Source organism: Alligator mississippiensis, chromosome 9 (genome assembly GCF_030867095.1).
Source record: "Alligator mississippiensis isolate rAllMis1 chromosome 9, rAllMis1, whole genome shotgun sequence".
In the NCBI taxonomy this organism is placed as follows: Eukaryota; Metazoa; Chordata; order Crocodylia; family Alligatoridae; genus Alligator; species Alligator mississippiensis.
In genome coordinates, this window is record NC_081832.1 from 27,972,025 (window position 1) to 27,990,797 (window position 18,773).

The 18,773-nt window shown below is 48.1% G+C and overlaps 1 protein-coding gene across 2 annotated transcripts in view; it reads left to right on the plus strand.

Annotated features, from left to right (window-relative positions):
* Positions 1 to 5,855: 5,855 nt before the first annotated feature.
* The window catches only part of SNTA1 (syntrophin alpha 1), a 100,373-nt gene continuing 87,455 nt past the window's right edge, over positions 5,856 to 18,773 (plus strand). The window contains exon 1 of one of the 2 annotated variants that reach the window (XM_019482334.2): positions 5,856 to 6,223. In XM_019482334.2, the coding sequence (XP_019337879.1) occupies positions 5,959 to 6,223 (265 nt within the window). In that variant the 5' untranslated portion in view covers positions 5,856 to 5,958. The remainder of the gene's footprint in view (positions 6,224 to 18,773) is intronic. The other variant, XM_006277256.4, reaches the window with a different exon arrangement.

The following is an 18,773-nucleotide window of genomic DNA, read 5'->3' on the forward strand; positions in this document are numbered from 1 at the left end:
TATAAATACACGCTGTTGTATAGCAAACATATATAAAGAACTACCTTGCAATGTGAAAAGGTTTCTGTTAACAATATTTGGAACTTGGGGAGCACTGGATTTGCAACTGAATGAAGGCTTTAACCTGTGGTTAGCAAAAGCTGCTGATCACAAGACAGAATGATATCTAAGCCAGCCATTTGCTTATGCTAAGTAACCATCTTGACTGTGTCAACCATTTTCTGAGAAAAGGTAGCAGGTGAGTCTGTGTGATTCTGTGTGCTGTGAATGAGGTGAAGCTTTAGGAATGTGGAAGGTGGTACAACATGGGACAGAAAAACAGATTGGAATGTGAAAAAACAACATGTAATTAGTAACAGAATCCAAGATGAACATATGCAAAAGGTGAATGGTGATTGGTGAAGAAGCCTCCAGAAGCTTCCAGGTTTTAGTCAAAATCCACCCATTGACCGAAGAAGTAAGTTCATGGCCTTAGACGTATGCTCATAGCCAAACGACATGTAAATGAATTAAATGCATAGGCAATTCCATGTTAATGAAACAAACAGTAAACAGAGGCGGAGCTTAAGATAGGAGAAGAGATGGGCGGAGCATAGAAGCGAGGGTGGAATAAATGTTAATGAGCATAAACCAAGGTGTATAAATGTAGAAAGAACTATTGTTTGTTGCAGGTCCCCTGGTTCATGGGCTGTGTGTCTGTGAGCGATCTTTGTTTGAAGCTGTCTCCATTTTGAATAAAGCTGTTGTGAGCAATGTGTGCTGGTGTTTGCTCCCTGCTTGCTCTGGCTAATGAGTAACAGGATCCATGGGCAATTAGTTAGTTGTCTCCCTAGTCACTGGGCGCCGCATGGAGTCGGGGTCTAACAGTTTCTAATCACAAGTTTTGATTGCACAAAGAGCCCATTGGCAGTGGAGCAGTGGAGGTAAATTTCCCTTAAACTTCTTTAAAAACAAAAATGACTTTTTATTGAAATGCAGATTTGTGACATTTCAGTTTCCATGCTTTTGGTGAAATTATCAGGTTTTTAATTTGGGATAACAGACTGTTGTAAGCTTCTGTTTGCGCACATTTTCAAATGCATCTTATGTCCTTCCTCCTTAACCCTAGAATACTTCCATATGTTTTTTTCTTTGGTGTAAAATACACATAATCTTCTAACTGACTGCTGTGACCTACCTGAGCCTAGAAATTGAGCTAGTGCTGTGCCAATGATTCAGCCAGCATCCATATCTAGCCATTAACTGAAGCAGCCAGCACAAGTCCAGAGTGAGGCTCAAACTTGTAGCTCTAGAGCTGTAGTGAGAGGGCTTGGCTATCTACCCCATATGCCCTGCCCAACTAGCTGTAAATATTAATATATTTAAAAAAAAAATCTTTTTCCATGAACATGAATAGGAAGCAGTGAACCATGAAGCCCCTTCCTTGGAGGCATCTGCAATTGCACAAAGTACAAGATAAAAAGGGTCTGAAATATGGTATTCTTGGTAATCCTGCATGGAAAGGGAATACCATAAATGAACAAATAGGTACTTTCAATTTCTGATTGCTGTCACTCAACTATCTCAAGCAAATCCATCCCAGGAAACAAAATATATTCCATATTTGAGAACCCATCTCAAGCCAATCAACTGAAGTGTAAATCTCTGCAATGGCCTAGGAGAAAAAAATTACCTTTGTTTTATCCATCTCCAAAGCAGTTCCATCCAGTCTCTGAGGATGTTGCAAGCAGGCTTTGAAAATATCCGCCCCAGAGAAAAACAGTAGCAGAAGAAAGCCCTGATCCTGCCATTGGCTCCTGTCTTTGAAAATCTGTCACTGGAATGCAGCCTGGTGTGCACAGTAACCGTGCTGTACCAGCAGCACTACGCAAGGTTGTTTTCTTGATATAGGGATATCAGGAATAAGCTTTCCATGCACATTTTTCTCTGTAAACAAAACATAACTGGGAATACCAGAATGTTGTAAGCTTCTGTTTGTGCATTTTAAAAGCATCTTATGTTCTGTCACATAATTTATAGCGAGGGCACCAAACTCCCTTTGGTCCTCTCTCCCCCCTGGCCAGATTCAGACCCACCTCTGGTGGTGGGGTGAGTGGCCATGGCATTAACCATTGTGGGTTTCTGTGCCTCATGGTTTAATACACTCATTGCTCACCCCTCTGCTGCCAACACATGTCCTGACAGGCCTCCATACGCTCAAATCAGTGGTGGGACCCTGCGCTAGAACTCCCATCCCCTCCAGGTGCCCAGAAAGCCCAATAATAAAGTTCCACAGACCAGCCCTGGCCCAGAGACTGTATCTTTCACGTTACTGGTGTACAGGTTCATTGATTTTAAGGGTGCAAAGGATGGTTATAATTATCTACTCTGATGTCTGCATAATGGGGAACAGAGATCTTCACTCTAATGTTCCAGTAACTCATGGTCCTTCCACTGGGGGCTGTTGATCTTTAGGTCCCTGCACCGTCTCAGGCCTCCTGGAGCTGTCAGCCTTGAGTTGGGGTCCCTTTCCTCTGGGCCCTGTGCCCGGCACCCAGGGAACTTCTATGGAAGCCGAGCCCTCACTGGCTTCAGTTCCTGGCCTCATGCCAGGGGTCTTTCCCCTTTCCAGGCCCTGGTCTGGGCACTGGGGCTCTTTTAGTTTAATGCTGAACCACACTGAGGGGCTCCGGTTATCAGGCCTAGACCCAGGGCTAACTTAAGCAGCCTCGAGCTGCTCCCAAGGCCGAGTCTCCACGCACCGACCTATGCACCATGTGGGGCCCGAGCAGCCTCGAGCATGCAGAGAGCTGGCCCTGGGAGCAGCTCGAGGCTGCTCGGGCCCCACATAGTGCGCAGGTTGATGCGTGGAGAGTTGGCTGAGGAGGCCGGGGTGCCCAGCTGTTTGCCGGATTTGCCTCGAGTGCCTCCCAGAGCCTGAGCACCGTGCGCTGATTCAGGCACCATTGAGACTCAGGCGGAGTCCTGATGACGGAGTCACACTGGGCTTTTATTTACATTGGAGGCCCTGCCCCGAAGTCCGCTGGACCTGCAAAGCGCAGTCTTCAATCATGTCCAGGGGCTCCTTGCCCCCCGCTTCTGAGCAGGGGTGGGGCATGCCCCTCCCAGCTGTTACCTGATTGGTGGAAATGTTCCACCAATCTGAAGTGTCCTTCTCCAAGCCTGGTTTGCTGGGCAAAAGCAGTCAGCCTGTCACACAATCATGCATCATCACCCCAACTCTGTTCTCCATTTTTTGACAGTAGCCCTAGTTCTCGTTAAGAACCATGTTCCTTCCAAAATTGACACAGAATACCAAATGCATTGAGGGATCTTCAATCTGTTTTTTTTTCTCTCAATGATCAAAGTATTCAAAACAACCATCCTTGACCTTCAATATGCAGATGACTACACCACACTTGCACACACTGAGGAAAACATCCACACCATGCTGGATCTTTTTAAAGAAGCCTACTAAACTGTGGGCCTCTCAACATTGAGAAGACTAAAGTGCTTTATCAACCAGGCCATGAAGACAACCCCCTTCCCCAAATTACAATTGAGGGAAAGACCCTGGAGGTAGTCAAGCATTTCCCCTACCTTGGCAGCCACCTTTTTCAAGGAGTGAACATTAATGAAGAGTTCCAGCACAGGATCTGATGCACAAGTGCCTTCTTTGGGAAATTGCTTTGGTGTGTCTTTATTCATCAAGATCTCTGGAAAGACACCAAGATCTAGGTCCACAATGCAGCCATGATCCTCACCTTCCTCTGCAGATGTGAAATGTGGGTGATCTATGATCATCTCAAGAGCCTATAGAGGTATCATCAGCAATACCTCCAGAAAATCCTCCACATCAAACGGGAGGATTACCACACTAATGCCAGCATCCTTGCTGAAGCGAATGGTACCAGCATTGAGTCAGTGTTCCTCAAGCATCAACTTCACTGGACCAGACATAGTGTGCGGATGCCTGACTCTCGACTCCCAAAACAAGTGCTCTATTTCCAACTTAGCAATGGCCTGAGATCCTACAGTGGCCAAAGGGAATGCTACAAGGACACACTCAAGGCATACTTCAAGAAACAGATGGCAACATCAAGAGCTGGGAGGTGCTGGCTGCCAACTGACCCCAACGGCACCACAACCTCAACCCATTTTGAAGTAAAGCATCTTGCCCTCGAAGCAGAGAAGACAGAGTAGAGGAAGGAAAAGGAGAGGAATCCTTGCCTGCAGCCCACTCTCCCCTGCAGAAAGACCTACAACTCCTGCGGATGGATCTGTTGCTCAAGAATTGGACTCTTAAATCATCTCAAGACCCATCAGTGAACCATGGTAGAGACCATCCTTGAATCAAGGGATTGCCAATGATTTTAGTAATCCTTTACTCCTGAGCCATGACTCCACATGGCTAGATATCTGTAAAAATAGAAAAAGAACCAAATTACCTTCTGTTTTACCCAGAGACACAGATGCTGTTAATCTTAAATATATTGGTTTTGTTGTTCACTGAGATGAGTGGATCCTGTTTGTTAAGGATAAAAGGAAGATTTTTGAGGTAATATTTTTCATTGAACCAACTTGTAGAGCTAGATAAGACAGCAGATTCATGTATGCTGACAACATTTGATAAGGAGTGCTCTGGCTAGCCAAGCCACCCTTTGGGATGGGTACTTGGAACCATTGGTTTAGTTTCTTCAGAATCCTGTACATTTTCATTGAACCCTTCGCAAAGATGATTGATTTAAATTATCACTGGATTTATGAAGTTTTTGTGGGTATTTTGTCCAGAGATTTCTCAAGCTCTTGCAAGATGATATCGAAGACACAAAGGACAGATACAATCACATCCTGCTTCACTTCCCAGTTAAGTGGATCACCTATATGGCAGCTCTAGGAGTCTGCTAATATTCTTGATGCTGTGTGTGTTCAAGGTGCTGTTATGTCTCCTGTAGAGCCAAGAATAATTTGCATCCAAAGAGCTGGATAAAGTTTACAGGGAAAGAGCTTTGTGACCAGCTGCTTCCTACATCTGGCTCTCCTCATGCCCCAAGGCCCATAGCACAAGATTCTGAGGACAGGTACAGGGAACCAGCCAGACCAAAGCCCCATGCAAGGATCAAAGCATTGTAGAGGCATGAATGAATTAACCCTAACACTCCACAGGGGTGGGCAAGTCTGAGGGATGCTCATCCTCATTTTAGAGGGAGAGGGGACTTGAGGCAGGTCAGACTACACGAGTAGCAGAACTCAGAAGCCTGGTTATCCAGCACCCTGCTCTAAGCATCACCTTCTGCTCTCTGCTAACCTGTTGTCTGTTTAACTAAATGTACACCAGGAGAGATCAGGTGTCTTTCCCCTCTTTATTCTCCTAAGTTAATGTTTCCCATAGTTTTGATACTGGGGGTACACATTTTTATGGAGTAAAATGGGTGGCACATATCCGCTCCCTGGACCCTGCCGAGGTGTGTGGGGCTGGTGCAGCGTGAACCTGCTGTGTAGGGCCAGCTCTGCCAGAACCCGATCCTGCGCCACGGAGCGTGGCCGTTTGGTGGCGGGAAAGCGGCGGCCAAATATCGGAGCCGCCGGGACTGGGTGACGGCTCCTCCGGCCGGACCCCGCTGACACACACTTGGTGCTGGCGTCCTGCCACAGCCTCTGGGAACCGCTGTCTCAGCTCGCGCACGTAGCCGTGCCAGGGCGGCCGGGGAAGCAGGATGAGTCCGCGGGGCCTCTTGCCCTGGCTCAGGAGCGGCCGCGGCGCCGGCTGAGGCCGCTGCCCGCGGGGCCCCGGCGGCCGCGCTCGGGCGAGGTGGGGCGGGGCTCAAGTGCTGCGGCCGCTCGCGGCGCCCGGGCCGGCTGGGGGGCGGCACCCTGGGCGGGGAGGCCTCAGGCGGCGCCGCGGTGCCCGGGGCCCAGTCGCTGCCGACCCGGGCGGGCGGGAGGCGGCGCAGCAGCCGGTCCCGGAATGCGCTGAAGATGGCGGCGGGCAGGCGGGCGCCCAAAAGCGGGCTGCTGGAGCTGCGCGTCCCGGCCGAGCAGTGGCTGCGGGTGCTGGTGACTCTAGCCGAAGACTTCCTGAGCGTGAGCCCCGCCAAGGGCGCGGCCGCCGAGGAGCCTCCGGCCCCGGCGCCGCAGGACAGCGCGGAGTCCGGCGCCGCAGTGCCCGACGCGCTGGCCAACATCAAGCGCACGGTGCGGATCGTCAAGCAGGACGTGGGCGGGCTCGGCATCAGCATCAAAGGTGCGGGCGCGGGGCGGCCCAGGGGCGCCGAGCAACTTTGGGGCCAAACTTTGCGGCGGGTGCTGGGAGCGTGCCGGGCGCGGGGCCCGCGGAGCTGCTGTGCCGGCGCCGCCGCGGGCCTGGCCCGCGGCCCCAACGCGCTGCTGCCACACGCAGCTCCTTGCGGCGCTCTCCGCCTGCCTGGGACACGCGTCTGCTCGGGCTCGCTCCGCCGGTCCCTCGAGGCGGGGCAGCTGCCCGCAGAGTTCAGCGGGGGGCGGTTACCAGTCTTTATTTCAAAAACTTGGACGCTTCTTGTCGGGGGTGGGAAGAGCAAATCACTGCGGGAGGATGCTTCTGTCTGGGAGATCCCCAGGCTGCTCCGACCCGACTTCTTGGCTTGCCTGATGCAGCCTCTTCTGAGGCTGGAGGTAGAACCCAGCTGAGCCGGTTGGCTGCTGCTCAGAAATATCAGGCAAAAAAAGTTTAAAAATAGATGCCAGGGACAACGGGTTTCAACCGTTATATTTGCAGACCCCTAAAAATGTTGAAAGGCGGTGCAGGCACCTCTGACCTGTGAATGTGGGTGGTCACATACTTTTGACTGATCATAGTCATCTTTCACAGACCCCTTAGACATAGTCTGGGCCCCCAGCCCCCTGTGGAAACCACAGTTATGCCCCATACCTGGGGCAAGCAGAGCTGAGAATTGCTTTTCTCCCAGGGCTCTGCTACTGTTTCAATTAGAGTAGGACACATCTTCAGGCACTAATTTTGTAGCTCATTGGGTCTTTTTAAAGCAGGGGAGTCCTTCAGTGTGATAATTACTGTGGACATGTGGCCCATCTACATTTGTTGCACAATTCACGGTCAATTGCGTGATACATATCACATGTAGCAGGTCCCTCCTCCCCCTCTGTTTCTCTCCCATTCTGTGCCTTTGAATTTGGAATTCAGCTGTGTTTTGCAGAAGTGTTAAGGTGTTATTTGTCCTCCCCTTTGTAACTGAACCAAAAGGCTGTTCTACCTTTTTGCAGCCTATTAGCATCCCTTCATATTAGCCAGCACCAGGCAACAGATCTTGCTCCATAACACCTTGCCCATATCAGAAGTGACGATGAAAAATCCGCAGTCCACACCACTTGTCAGATTTAACCTTCTAGGGGGACTGAATTGTAAAGGCACCTCTGTCAACCCCATCAGCACGACTTGAAAGACCTCATTTGTACAAGTTTGCTGCACTAAGACACAATGGAGAAGTTGGCACAGTGTGTTGAAGGAGCTCTGAGTAATAGACAGTGTTAACACAAAATAAACCAGGTTTTGAAGGTATAATTTTCTTGAAGCGGCAGGACGCATTTATTTATTTTATCTGTTAAAGTTTCTCAAGCAACCTGGAAAAAGTGCAGCTTTGACCTTTAGAATCAAAGATGGAGGTAATGTACCTCTCCAGGAAGTTGAGTACATTCACAGAAGATGAAAGGAAGTGATTTTAGGAAAGCTAATCTATTGCCATGCCCCTTTAAAAGCTAGGTCCTTCCTTTAAACTTACACCCAGTGTTTTTCATATTTTTATTATGAGCCAAATGCAAGAGTGAAATAGAGTCCCTCCAAACTATGAAGATTTGGGGCAGAATCGTATTTTACTTTGTGTGCCCAAGTGCCAATTTTCCACCCTTCTAATTGAGAGTTTAGCGTTGACACAGTTTGCAATCCTGTCTCTATATAGCATGAATGTGCATCCACGTGACTACTGAGCATGTTTAATGTGAAGGTATATATGTTCCAAAATTTCAGTCTGGCAAAAAGGAGGGCCCCCTTCCCATGTTTTAGTGTCAAAGCCATCAGAAACAGGAGATTTACGTTATGGACCCCCATTCCTCCCATGCAAGATGGCTTATAAACCTGGATCTTTCTGACTTCCAGGATGGCGCGCTGGGTATAGGTGAGGCATTATTCAGCCGTTCTTCTGAACCTGAGTTGCTGTACTTTGTGTTTAATATTCAATGGATAAACAGGTATTTCTGGTGCACTGGGAGAAAGGGCCCAGATTAGAATATAGGATCTGCTCCCTTGCAGAGGGCCAGACCATAAAATAAATGCATAACATATGGCCTGGTGATTAGAACATTGTGCTTTTGGGAAGTTGAAGAGGTGGAACATGATCTATATACTAGATTTTTTGCTTCCTGGGTAAGTGTGTTAGCTACCCAGGTATGGGATGTAAAGCATGAGAGAGCCCCCCTCCTCCTTTTCTGGCATCTAATAACCTGCTATTTGTGGAGTAGCAGGTGGAAAGAATTCCATGACTTGGCTTGTGCAGAGTACGTGTGTATGGAGCTGCATATCTACCCAGCCAGAGTGCAGCCTGCCACACGTGTTTAGTAACTTTATGGATGGTTGCACAGTGCATGTGGACTAACTTCACAATTTGTAAGTGGCACAAATGGCAGTTGCACAGCTGGAAAACAGCCATTTGGGTGTATAAAGTGAATTAAGTTTCTTTCTGCCCTTGGTGTTCTCAACCCACAAACTTGGTCAGTCTCCCAAGAACTGTGGCTGGCAAGGAGTGGGGAAGAGGACAGGACATTTGCACAAGCTGAATAAAGCACAGAAAGCTAGCAGCTGGCCCAAATTCTAGTGGCAAAGAATGGAGACATAGCAGCATTTTGGATATTTGGGGCCAGCTTTGCAAGAGATCAACATCCAGCATTCCTTTCTGGCAGCCAAAGAAAGCAGACAGCTTTTCATCTGCTTTCAGGGGGCCACTTCATTTGGCTGTCTGAAAGGGAACTGAGATCTCTCAAAAATTTGGCCACAGGAATAGGTAGCATTGACAACATCTTTCTAGACTGACAGTGTTGAGGTAATTGATTCTCCTGTCACCTCATGACTTCACATGTTCCTTGGGTTTTCCTTCCTGGTAGAAGTGCTTCTTTATGGATGCATTCATTAGGCACAGACTACCCCATTGTTGCACAAAAACTTGTGCTGTTTACTTTTTGAAGCTAGACATTGGACACCCAATATGTCACTGATCTAGTATATTTGTATTTCAAGTGTTCAGTGGATCTATTAATAATCCATATAACCATCTGTAAAATGGAGGGAGTGATATTGAACTACTCAGTAAAATGTTTTGAGATCTACAGACAAGCAGCATTAGTCATGAGCTAGAGATGATGACTTTCATAGATTTCATAGACATTAGGGTTGGAAGGGACCTCGGAAGATCATTGTGTCCAGCCCCCTGCCCCAGGGGCAGGAAGTCAGCTGGGGTCACCGGATCCCAGCAAGATAAACATCCAATTGACTCTTAATTGAATCCAGAGTAGGTGCTTGCACCTCCTCTGGCGGCAGTTGGTTCCAAGTCTTGGGGGCTCGGACTGTAAAGAAGTTCTTCCTTATGGCCAGCCTGAAACGATCTTGGAGAAGTTTGTGACCATTTGACCTTGTCATCCCATGGTGTGCTCTGGTGAACAGGTGGTCCCCCAGATCCTGATGTACACCCCTTATATACTTATAGGCAACCACCAGGTCCCCCCTGAGCCTGCGCTTTTCCAGGCTGAAGAGTCCCGTAGCTCTCAGCCTCTCATCATAAGGCCTGTTTTCCTGCACTCTGATCATGCCCGTGGCTCTCCTCTGGACTCTCTCAAGCTTCTCCACATCATTTTTAAATTTTGGACCCCAGAATTGGATGCAGTACTTCAGCTGTGGCCTCACCAGGGCCGAGTACAGTGGGAGGATGACATCCTGGGGTTTGCTAGAGAAGCATCTATGGATGCAAGCCAGAGTTTTGCTTACTTTGCCAGCTGCAAAATCACACTGGTGACTCATAGTCATCTTGTGGTCAATCATGACCCCCAAGTCCCTTTTGGCCATGGTGCTAGCAAGCGTAGCACTGACAAGCCTATAAGCATGCTGTGGGTTTTTCTTCCCAAGGTGGAGTACCTTGCATTTTTTGGAGTTGAAGGCCATCAGGTTTTCATCTGCCCATTTTCCGAACCTGTCAGGGTCAGCCTAGATCACCATCCTGTCCTCAGGTGTGGACACTTTACCTCAAAGTTTGGTGTCATCAGTGACCTTGGCCGGTTTGCTCTTGACACCAATGTCCACATCATTAATGAAGATGTTGAAAAGGCCCAAGGATGGAGCCTTGGGGGACCCCACTGGTTATGGCGTACCATAATGATTGACTTCTGCCAACTACCGTTCTCTAGGTCCGACCTTGAAGCCAATTCCCCAGCTAGCAGACTGTATGTAGCCAAGGCCACAGTTGGCCAGTTTTTCTATAAGATGATTGTGGGATACCAGATTGAAAGCTTTTTTAAAGTTGAGATATATGACGTCAATCTCTTCTCCCTTGTCCAGGTGATATGTCACCTGGTCGTAGAAGGAGATGAGATTGGTCAGGCAAGGCCTATCCACAACAAACCCATGCTGGCTATCCCTCAAGAAGTTGCCTTCAGCCAGTTTGTCAAGAATGGTTTCTTTGATAATTTTCTCCAAGATCTTCCCTGGGATGGAGGTCAGGCTGATGGGCCTGTAGTTCCCCGGATCTACTTTCCTCCCTTTCTTGAAGATAGGCACCACATTGGCCTTCTTCCAATCCTCGGGCACTTCGCCTGAGAGCCCCAAGTTCTTGAAGATCCGTGCCAGATCCGTGATGATTGAAATAAGTCTGCCAAAATCTTTAGGATGTACATTCTTGAATGCAGGAGCAGTGACAGCCTTATTTTTATAACCCTTGTCCTCCCTATCTCTGTTCCCTCCCCAGCCTCTTTACTCTTAGTGTCACACGTAAATTTTAGACTGTAAACTTCTTGAGACAGAAACTATGTTTTGTTTGATTTTATTTTTCATACGGCACTTGGTTTATTTTTGGGGGACTCGAATGAAGGAATTAACAAATACATTTAACAATGGGCAGGGAGCTGTACCTAGATATCATCCGATGCATGTTTTTAATTTAGCAATGGGTAGAGTTTTTATTTGTCTGAAATCCTCTTTATCCACAGGGAGGAAATGGCATAGGTAGCAACAGACTGAACCCACCCACAATGACCCACCAGTCTGATCCATCCACTAATCTGGATGGATTTTTTTCTGGTAGTAAGAGTGTAATTCAGCTTCTGTGACCCATTCATTCCTTGGCCTTACAACTAGGATTGCCAACAATGGGTACCTATATACGTGCTCTGACGTATTATAATTAGAACGTATCTGAGCAGACTTGATTAATTGAGTCTGCTCTGTGTTCTAATTAGAATCCTCTAGTATCAACGCAGCATCATGTGCATAAGTCCCTGTGGCTTTAAAAATGTTTGCTGGGGTGCTTTAACTAATTTTAGTATCCTGAGGCCATTTTTAAACATGCAGGGGCTTAATACACATGACGCTGCAGCATTTTAATTAGGGCAGCTCTCTGGGTGCCCTAATCAGGACTCTGTTCTGTTATTCCATTCATTGAAGGTGGAGTATGATTCTCCCACTATGTTGCAGCTGGCTAAAGGCACATGCAGACACTTGCCTGCCTTCATGAGGCAGGATTCATTAGGGACTGCCAGAAGCAGGAGAGTATGCACATGTTTTGTCAGTGATGATTAAACAGAGCTAGGGTTAAATATCACTTCATCTGTAGCTGAGCAGGGAATTGAACCTTTGCCTCCCATGACCCTGGCTAGAACCTTAACAACAGGATCTTCCTTCCTGTCTAGCCCACAGTAGGTCTTAGCAACAAGGGTGGTAGCTTTCTATGGAGGAACCAAGAACCAGCAATGAATCTTACTATCTTGGGTCTTCATTGAGGAATCAACCTGAAAATGATTTGGCTTTAATGCACTAGATGCAGCTGTTTGGATATATGTACCTAATATGTACCTCTCGTCAGTGTCTAAATTATTCCTAGACACAGTGCTATCTGTCTATTTCAGAAGTAGGCAGTTATTTCAGCTGGAAGGTCGCTTATTAAGTTTTGGTGACCTGCCAAGGGCCACATGGATAGCCCCGTCCCTTGACAGGTGCTCTGCCTGTTTGTCACCATCTTGGGACCAGAAGTCCTACCCCTAATGCCTGACCTTTGCCACTGGAAGTTCCTCCTACTTGCCCCCTGGAAATAATCCTGGGGGGGTGGGGCGGTGTTTGCCATCTTAGAACCAGAAAAAAAACAAATCATACACTAAAAATCAAACACCTACTATAACATGTTTTCATTTTATTATGAAAAATATTTTGTCGTGATTTGTGTTTGCATATTGTATATAGAGGTGATTGTGTAATAACTAAAAAATTTCTTAGTCTTCTATATTGTGGGGGGGGTTCGTGAGGTGGTGTGGCAGTGTGTAGGGGGGCATAGGGTATGTTGGGGGGGTGTATATGTGGGGGATTATGGGGGCAGGGTGTGGGTGTGAGGGAGGGTGTGGGGGACCCCCCCCCCTCACTCTCCTTCTATGGCACAGCAGCAGGCGGGGTGCTCAGGGCGCAGGTGCCTGGCGGGGCATGGCTCCAGCCAGTGCTGCGCATCTCAGCGAGGGGCGCAACCTTCACCAGGCAGTCCGTATCGCCAGTGCTCCCTGCCCCTCATGTGCCACCCCTGCACTCTCCAGGTATGGGAGGGAAGCCCCAGGCACTGGAGCTGGCTGCCTTCTCTGCCCCCCAGGGGAAGGTGCCTGGGGCTTCCCTCCTCTGCCGCGCAGCTCCAGGGGGGAAGTGAGCCAGTTCCGGTGCCTGGGGCTTCCTTCCCGTGCCTGGCAAGTATAGGGGCTGTGTGTGAGTTGTGAGGAGTGACGGTGATACAGGCGGCTTGGCAGAGGCTGTGCCCCTCGGGGTGCGATGTGCAGCACTGGCCGGAGTCACGCACCGCCGGACACCTGTGCCCTAAGTACCCCACCAGTTGCTGCTGCCACTGCCTGCTGGCAGGGGCCCCCACATCTCCCTCCCTCACATCCACATGCTGCCCAGCCAAGCTTCTCGCTGCTGCCACCCCCTTGGTGCAGGCTCTGTGTTGCCGCCAGCTCCACTCTCCGCGTTACTGCCCAGCTGCAGCCTCACTCCCGCTACTTCCCTACCTGCTGCCCAGAGCCAGCAGGAGACCAGGGAAGCCGAGCAAGTCTCTGGGGGCTGCAGCAGCAGCAGCAGCCTGGCACAGAAACCGTGTGCTGGCTGGGCTGCACCCTTCTGTCCACAAGGGTGGGAGCGAGACACGGTAGGGTATGTTTGGGGGTGTGTGTACATGTGGGCACTTTACTCCCACCCTTGCGGGCAGAAGGGCTGGGCAGGGTGCAATTCATTGTGGGGCACTGTGGGCTGGATGAAAGAGCTTGGTGGGCCATATTTTGCCTGCCCCTGATCTATTTGGTTGTTGTTATATGCAACTTACTTTCAACAGGCCCCAAACAGCCTCAGTTTTGATTAGACTCTAGTGTCTTAGGGTTGTATAACTAAGCATGTCCAAAGAGACTGTCCCCTGCCCTGAAGAACTCGTAGGCTAAGAGATTAATTCATTACCATTAAGGTCATTGATTTAATGCTCTTGATTTCTGGTTATTTCCCATTTTGATATAGGCCATTGTGTATATGCTAACCTTCTGATTTCTTAGCACAAGCAGAACTTGTGCTAAAGAAACTCTGATTGGAGATGCACACAAAGCAGTCACCAAGGGGGCAGAGTTGTGCTCTCTTCATTTTGGTTTTATTTATGTTCTTTCAGGGGGTCCCTTGTGGTTCAGTGATAGAATCCTTGTCTACCACACAGGAGACCTGGGTTTGATTCCCAGACACTTATACATTTACAGCCATGGAGGTAGCAAACATTTGGACTCAGTCTGGTCTTTGGATTCTGTCTCAGTGCCCTAAAAGGAGGATGCTGGACAGCTTCCACTCCTCTAAAAAAATTTCTGCCCAGGTATATGCATCAAAGGTCTGGGTGGCCCTGATGCATACACTGTGATCCAGGAGGATTGATGGTTGCCATGTATGTCTCTTCAGGAAATTGTCCAGAGAGTCATAACATAGGGTACATTTAGCAGCAACTATTGCCTCTGAGAGTCTAAAAGATGCTCTGTTAATGTGATAGGAGCCTGTGTGTGTCCCACTCCTACTTCCTAGAACATGGGTTATGATCCATTACTGTAAAATGATATATTCAGCAACCAGTTGAAACCCAATTTAAGGGATATCTTGTTTCCAAAAAGGCAGCCAGCATCTGGATTTCTTCGAGCAGCAATTTGACAATGGTAACAACAGTGTTCTTGAAATTCAAACAAGAAAAAGGTGATTGCTTAGAATTTAATGGGATTTGATGTTTTTGCTCCTCTGATTTATGTGCAGTGGAAGATGGGTTTGCTGGTTTGTGTTTGGGTTTTATTCTGGAGCACTGTAGGGAGCTTCACTTAATTCGATCACAAAAGATATGATGCCCATCAAGTCCTCTTTCTAGATGCTGGGCATTTTTGGACCTCTGGGCTTCTTTTACTCTATTCCAATATTTGTATTTAATATTGTTTCTCTTGTAACATGCAAAAGCAGAGTAAAGATATAACAAATAACCATCCTGACCTATTGCATAACTATTCTTCAGGACACACAACAATGCTGTAGAAATCTCTCTGCAGGTTAAAAAAGTCACATGCATGTTGCTACCTGAGCTGCAGTAAGATCTGAATAGCATCATTTCTGGTTAAAAAATGGCAAGCAGCAGGCAAATACAGGTATTGTATGGAGAAGAACAAATATCCAAGTGACTTTCCTTCTCTGTGCCCAGTTATTCTCTCCAGCCAGTACTCTCTCCTCTCCATTTAGCTTATGAATTCTCCAGAGCACGAATGGTTGGTCACTCACTCCATGTGTGTACACAGGCAGGTCACCCCAGTGGAACTGCATTTGGTTGGGAAATAATAAAATGACACAAGTAATGAAAATGGGTTCCTGTAACAGGTCGCCCTCCCCAGCACCATCTTATGCATTATCCACGACCTATGTGGGGCACCCTTGGAGTCCCCTTAAGGTTTCTTGTGTCCCGTTTTCTACTCGCCTGCCACATCTTGATGGAAATATTATACCGATGTTCTTGTAAGCAGGAGACTGCCTATTGTTTTTTGTATGTTGGGGTCTTCTGCCACCATGGGCCTTGACCCCTGTCTTTCTTTAGCTAGGCCTCCCTGTCTAAACCCACTAGATAGGGTTTGATTCTGAGGCTCTAGCTTTTTAGTCTTGGGACTCGTTGCTCTCCTTTTTGCTCCAATCTAGAGCCCAGCCTCCCTGGCTCAGAGGCCCGTCCACTGGCCCCCACAGCCAGGGTGTTGCAAGTTTAAAGCGGGGCAATGGCCTCAAACCTCCACGATCCCAGCCAGGAAAATAAAACACCCAGGTGCACCAGGCCACCCTGGCCTTTTAGGATTGCACCCTCTGGTGCTGGGGCCTGTGCACCCTGAATACTGCGCCCTCTCTGGCACTGGGGCCTGTGCACCCCAAATACTGTGCCCTCTCTGGCGCCAGGGTCCCCACACTATAGTGGGGCCCCAATGAGGCTGCCTCCTTCCCCAAAAGCCTCGTCCAAACCACCAGTGTTAATCAATCAAAAAAATATAAAACAGTCTGTCCATGGGCTATAACTGCCAACAAAAAAATAATTAAAGGAGGCAGCATGTCAGCTTACATTTTCTCAGGGGTTCATGCTTCTGCTCCCCAGCATCTGCTACAGTCCTCCTTCTGGGGATGCTACTGCTTCTCTGGGGTCCTCAGTAGTTCCCTTCCTCCAGCAGCTGTACCGCTCACCAAGCCTGTCCATGGAGCTCTTATACACACTCCTTCCCCTTTGGCCGCTCCCAGCGTTTTTATAGTTCTGGCCTGCCCCCTTCCGGTCACCTGACTAGCTGGCCTGGCTCAGCTTTTAACCCCCACCTTACCAGCACGTTGTGCCCAGAAAGTTCTGGTCTTAAAGGGGCCAACCTGCCTTCTGGTAACAGGGCTAGGGTTTCCTGTTACACCCCCCCCCCCTTCTCTTTTGTCTGGGGTCTTTCCTTCCCCTCTGAATTCTCTTCTTCTGCATATTGTCGAGCTAAGAAGTCGGCACTTACATTCTTGGTCTCTGGATGATGCTTCACCACAAAGCGGTATGGTTGAAGATTGAGAGCCTATCTCATCAGCCTAGCATTATCAGTCTTCATGCTTTGTAGCCATCGCAGGGGGGCGTGGTCCTTGATTAACGTGAACTTCTGACCTAACAAATAATATTGGAGTGTTTCTATGGCCCATTTGATCGCCAAACATTCTTTCTCTATTGTAGCATAATTCCTTTCAGGTGGGTACAACTTTCTACTTATGTATGCTATTGGACGTTCTCCTCCTTCCTCTTTTAGGACCAATACCACACGAATAGCCCAGTTTGATGCATCTATGAATACCAAAAAGGGTTTATTGAAGTCTGGTGTATATAGTAGTGACTGTGTACACAGTGCATCCTTCACCTTTTGGTATGCTGTTTCTGTCTCTGGTGTCCATCACACTTTAGTTGGAGCTGCAGCCCTTACCATCTTGGTCAAAGGCACCACTAAATCTGTGAAGTGAGAAATGAATTTCCTATAATAATTTGCCAGTCCCAAGAAAGCCCTCACTTGTCTCTTTGTTCACGGAGTTTGATACTTCCTTAATGCCTGTACTTTATCCAACAGTGGTCATACCTTACCACTTCCTACCTGGAACCCAAGGTACCGTGTTTCCTCCTCCCCAATTGTGCACTTCTTTGGGTTGGCAGTTAACCCCACCTTCCTTAAGTTCTGTAATACCACTCGCAGTGCTGTTAAATGCCCTGACCAATCTGTGGTATACACAATAATGTCATCTATATAAGCTGCTGCGTAACCCCCATGCGGAGCTAGGACTCTGTCCATTAGCTGCTGAAATGTTACAGTGGCTCTGTGTAATCCGAATGGCATGTGTCAGAAATGGAATAAGCCCTATGGTGTGGCAAAAACTGTCTTTTCTTAGTCCCCGGGTGCTGAGGGGACTTGCCAGTAGCCTTTCATTAAATCCAGTGTGGAGATATAACTGGCTTGCTCTATGTTCTTCGCCATTTTGTCCACCCTTGGCATCGGATAAGCATCAAACTTAGCCACCACATTTACTTTTCGGAAATCAATACAGAGCCTAATTTTTCCATCTGGCTTTGGCACTGCCATAATGGGGTTGCTCCAGTCGCTTCGGGATTCTTGTATTATGCCTTTGTTAACATCATCTAAAGTTCCTCTTTTATCTGTCCTTGAAGTTTTTGTGGGATTTGCCTCCAGTTTTCGCAGATCACCTGGTCTGGAGGGGTCCTTATTCAATGCATCACTCCCCGAGCTTCCCCAGGTACCTCCTGGAATACGTCTCCATATTCTCTCACTAGTTCCATTGCCTGTCGCCTCTGCTCTTCAGAGAGTCATGGAGCCACTTCCACTTCACTTCTCCCATCCCTCTCCCTCAGGGAGGGTCCCAGTTCTGGTTCATCCGGTTGAAGGGCCAAGTATAGGCACTCTCGTTCTTGCCATACCTTCAGCATATTAATGTTGTATACCTGTTTTTTCTTTTGCTGTCTGACTGATGCACTTCATAATCTATAGGCTCTACTTGGCATATTATTTCATAAGGGCCCTGCCATCGTGCTAGTGACTTACTCTCCTGGTCCAGCAAAAGAACAAATACGCGGTCTCCCACTTCAAACTTCCTTTCTCGAGCCCCTCAATTGTAATGGGTTGTTTGCCGCTCTTGGGCCTCCCTCAGATTTTCTAAAGCTTCTTTCTGTGCTGTCTCCAGGCGTTCTCTCAGTTATATCATGTATTGAACCAGGTTCCGGTCTTTACTTTGTTCCTCTTCCCAGCTTTCTTTGATCAAATCAAGAATTCCTCTTGGTTGCCGTCCGTATAATAGTTCAAAAGGGGAAAACCCTGTTGAGGCTTGGGGTGCCTCTCTTACTGCAAACGACAAGGGCGGTAACATTTGATCCCACTTCTGGGGGCTCTTTACCACAAACTTCTTCAACATCTGTTTCAGAATCCTGTTAAACTGCTCCATTAGCCCATCAGTTTGGGGATGGTATACTGTGGTCTTTAGGTGTTTAATTCCCAGTGTTTTACACACTCCCTCAAACACACAAGATGTAAAGTTTGTTTCCTGGTCAGTCAGCAGTTCTTTAGGGAGTCCCACTCGGGAGAATATTTTCAATAACTCCTCTGCCACCTTGGAGGCAGACACCGTCCGCATAGGTATCGCCTCTGGATACCTCGTTGCATAGTCCAGGAAGACCAAAATAAAATGGTGCCCAGCACTGCTTCTTGGCAGTGGCCCCGCAATATCAACGGCCACCTGCTCAAAGGGGACTTCCACCAAAGGTAGTGGTACTAATGGAGCTCTTGGGGGACAACTAGGGTTTACTTTTTGGCACGCGGGGCAAGATGCACAGTACTTTGCCACTTCCCGTATTAACTCCGGCCAAAAAAATCTTCCCCTAATGCAAGCTTTGGTCTTGTCTTGCCCCAAATGTCTGCCCATAGGGAGTTCATGAGCTACTTTCAGTAGGGCCTTCCGGTATTGC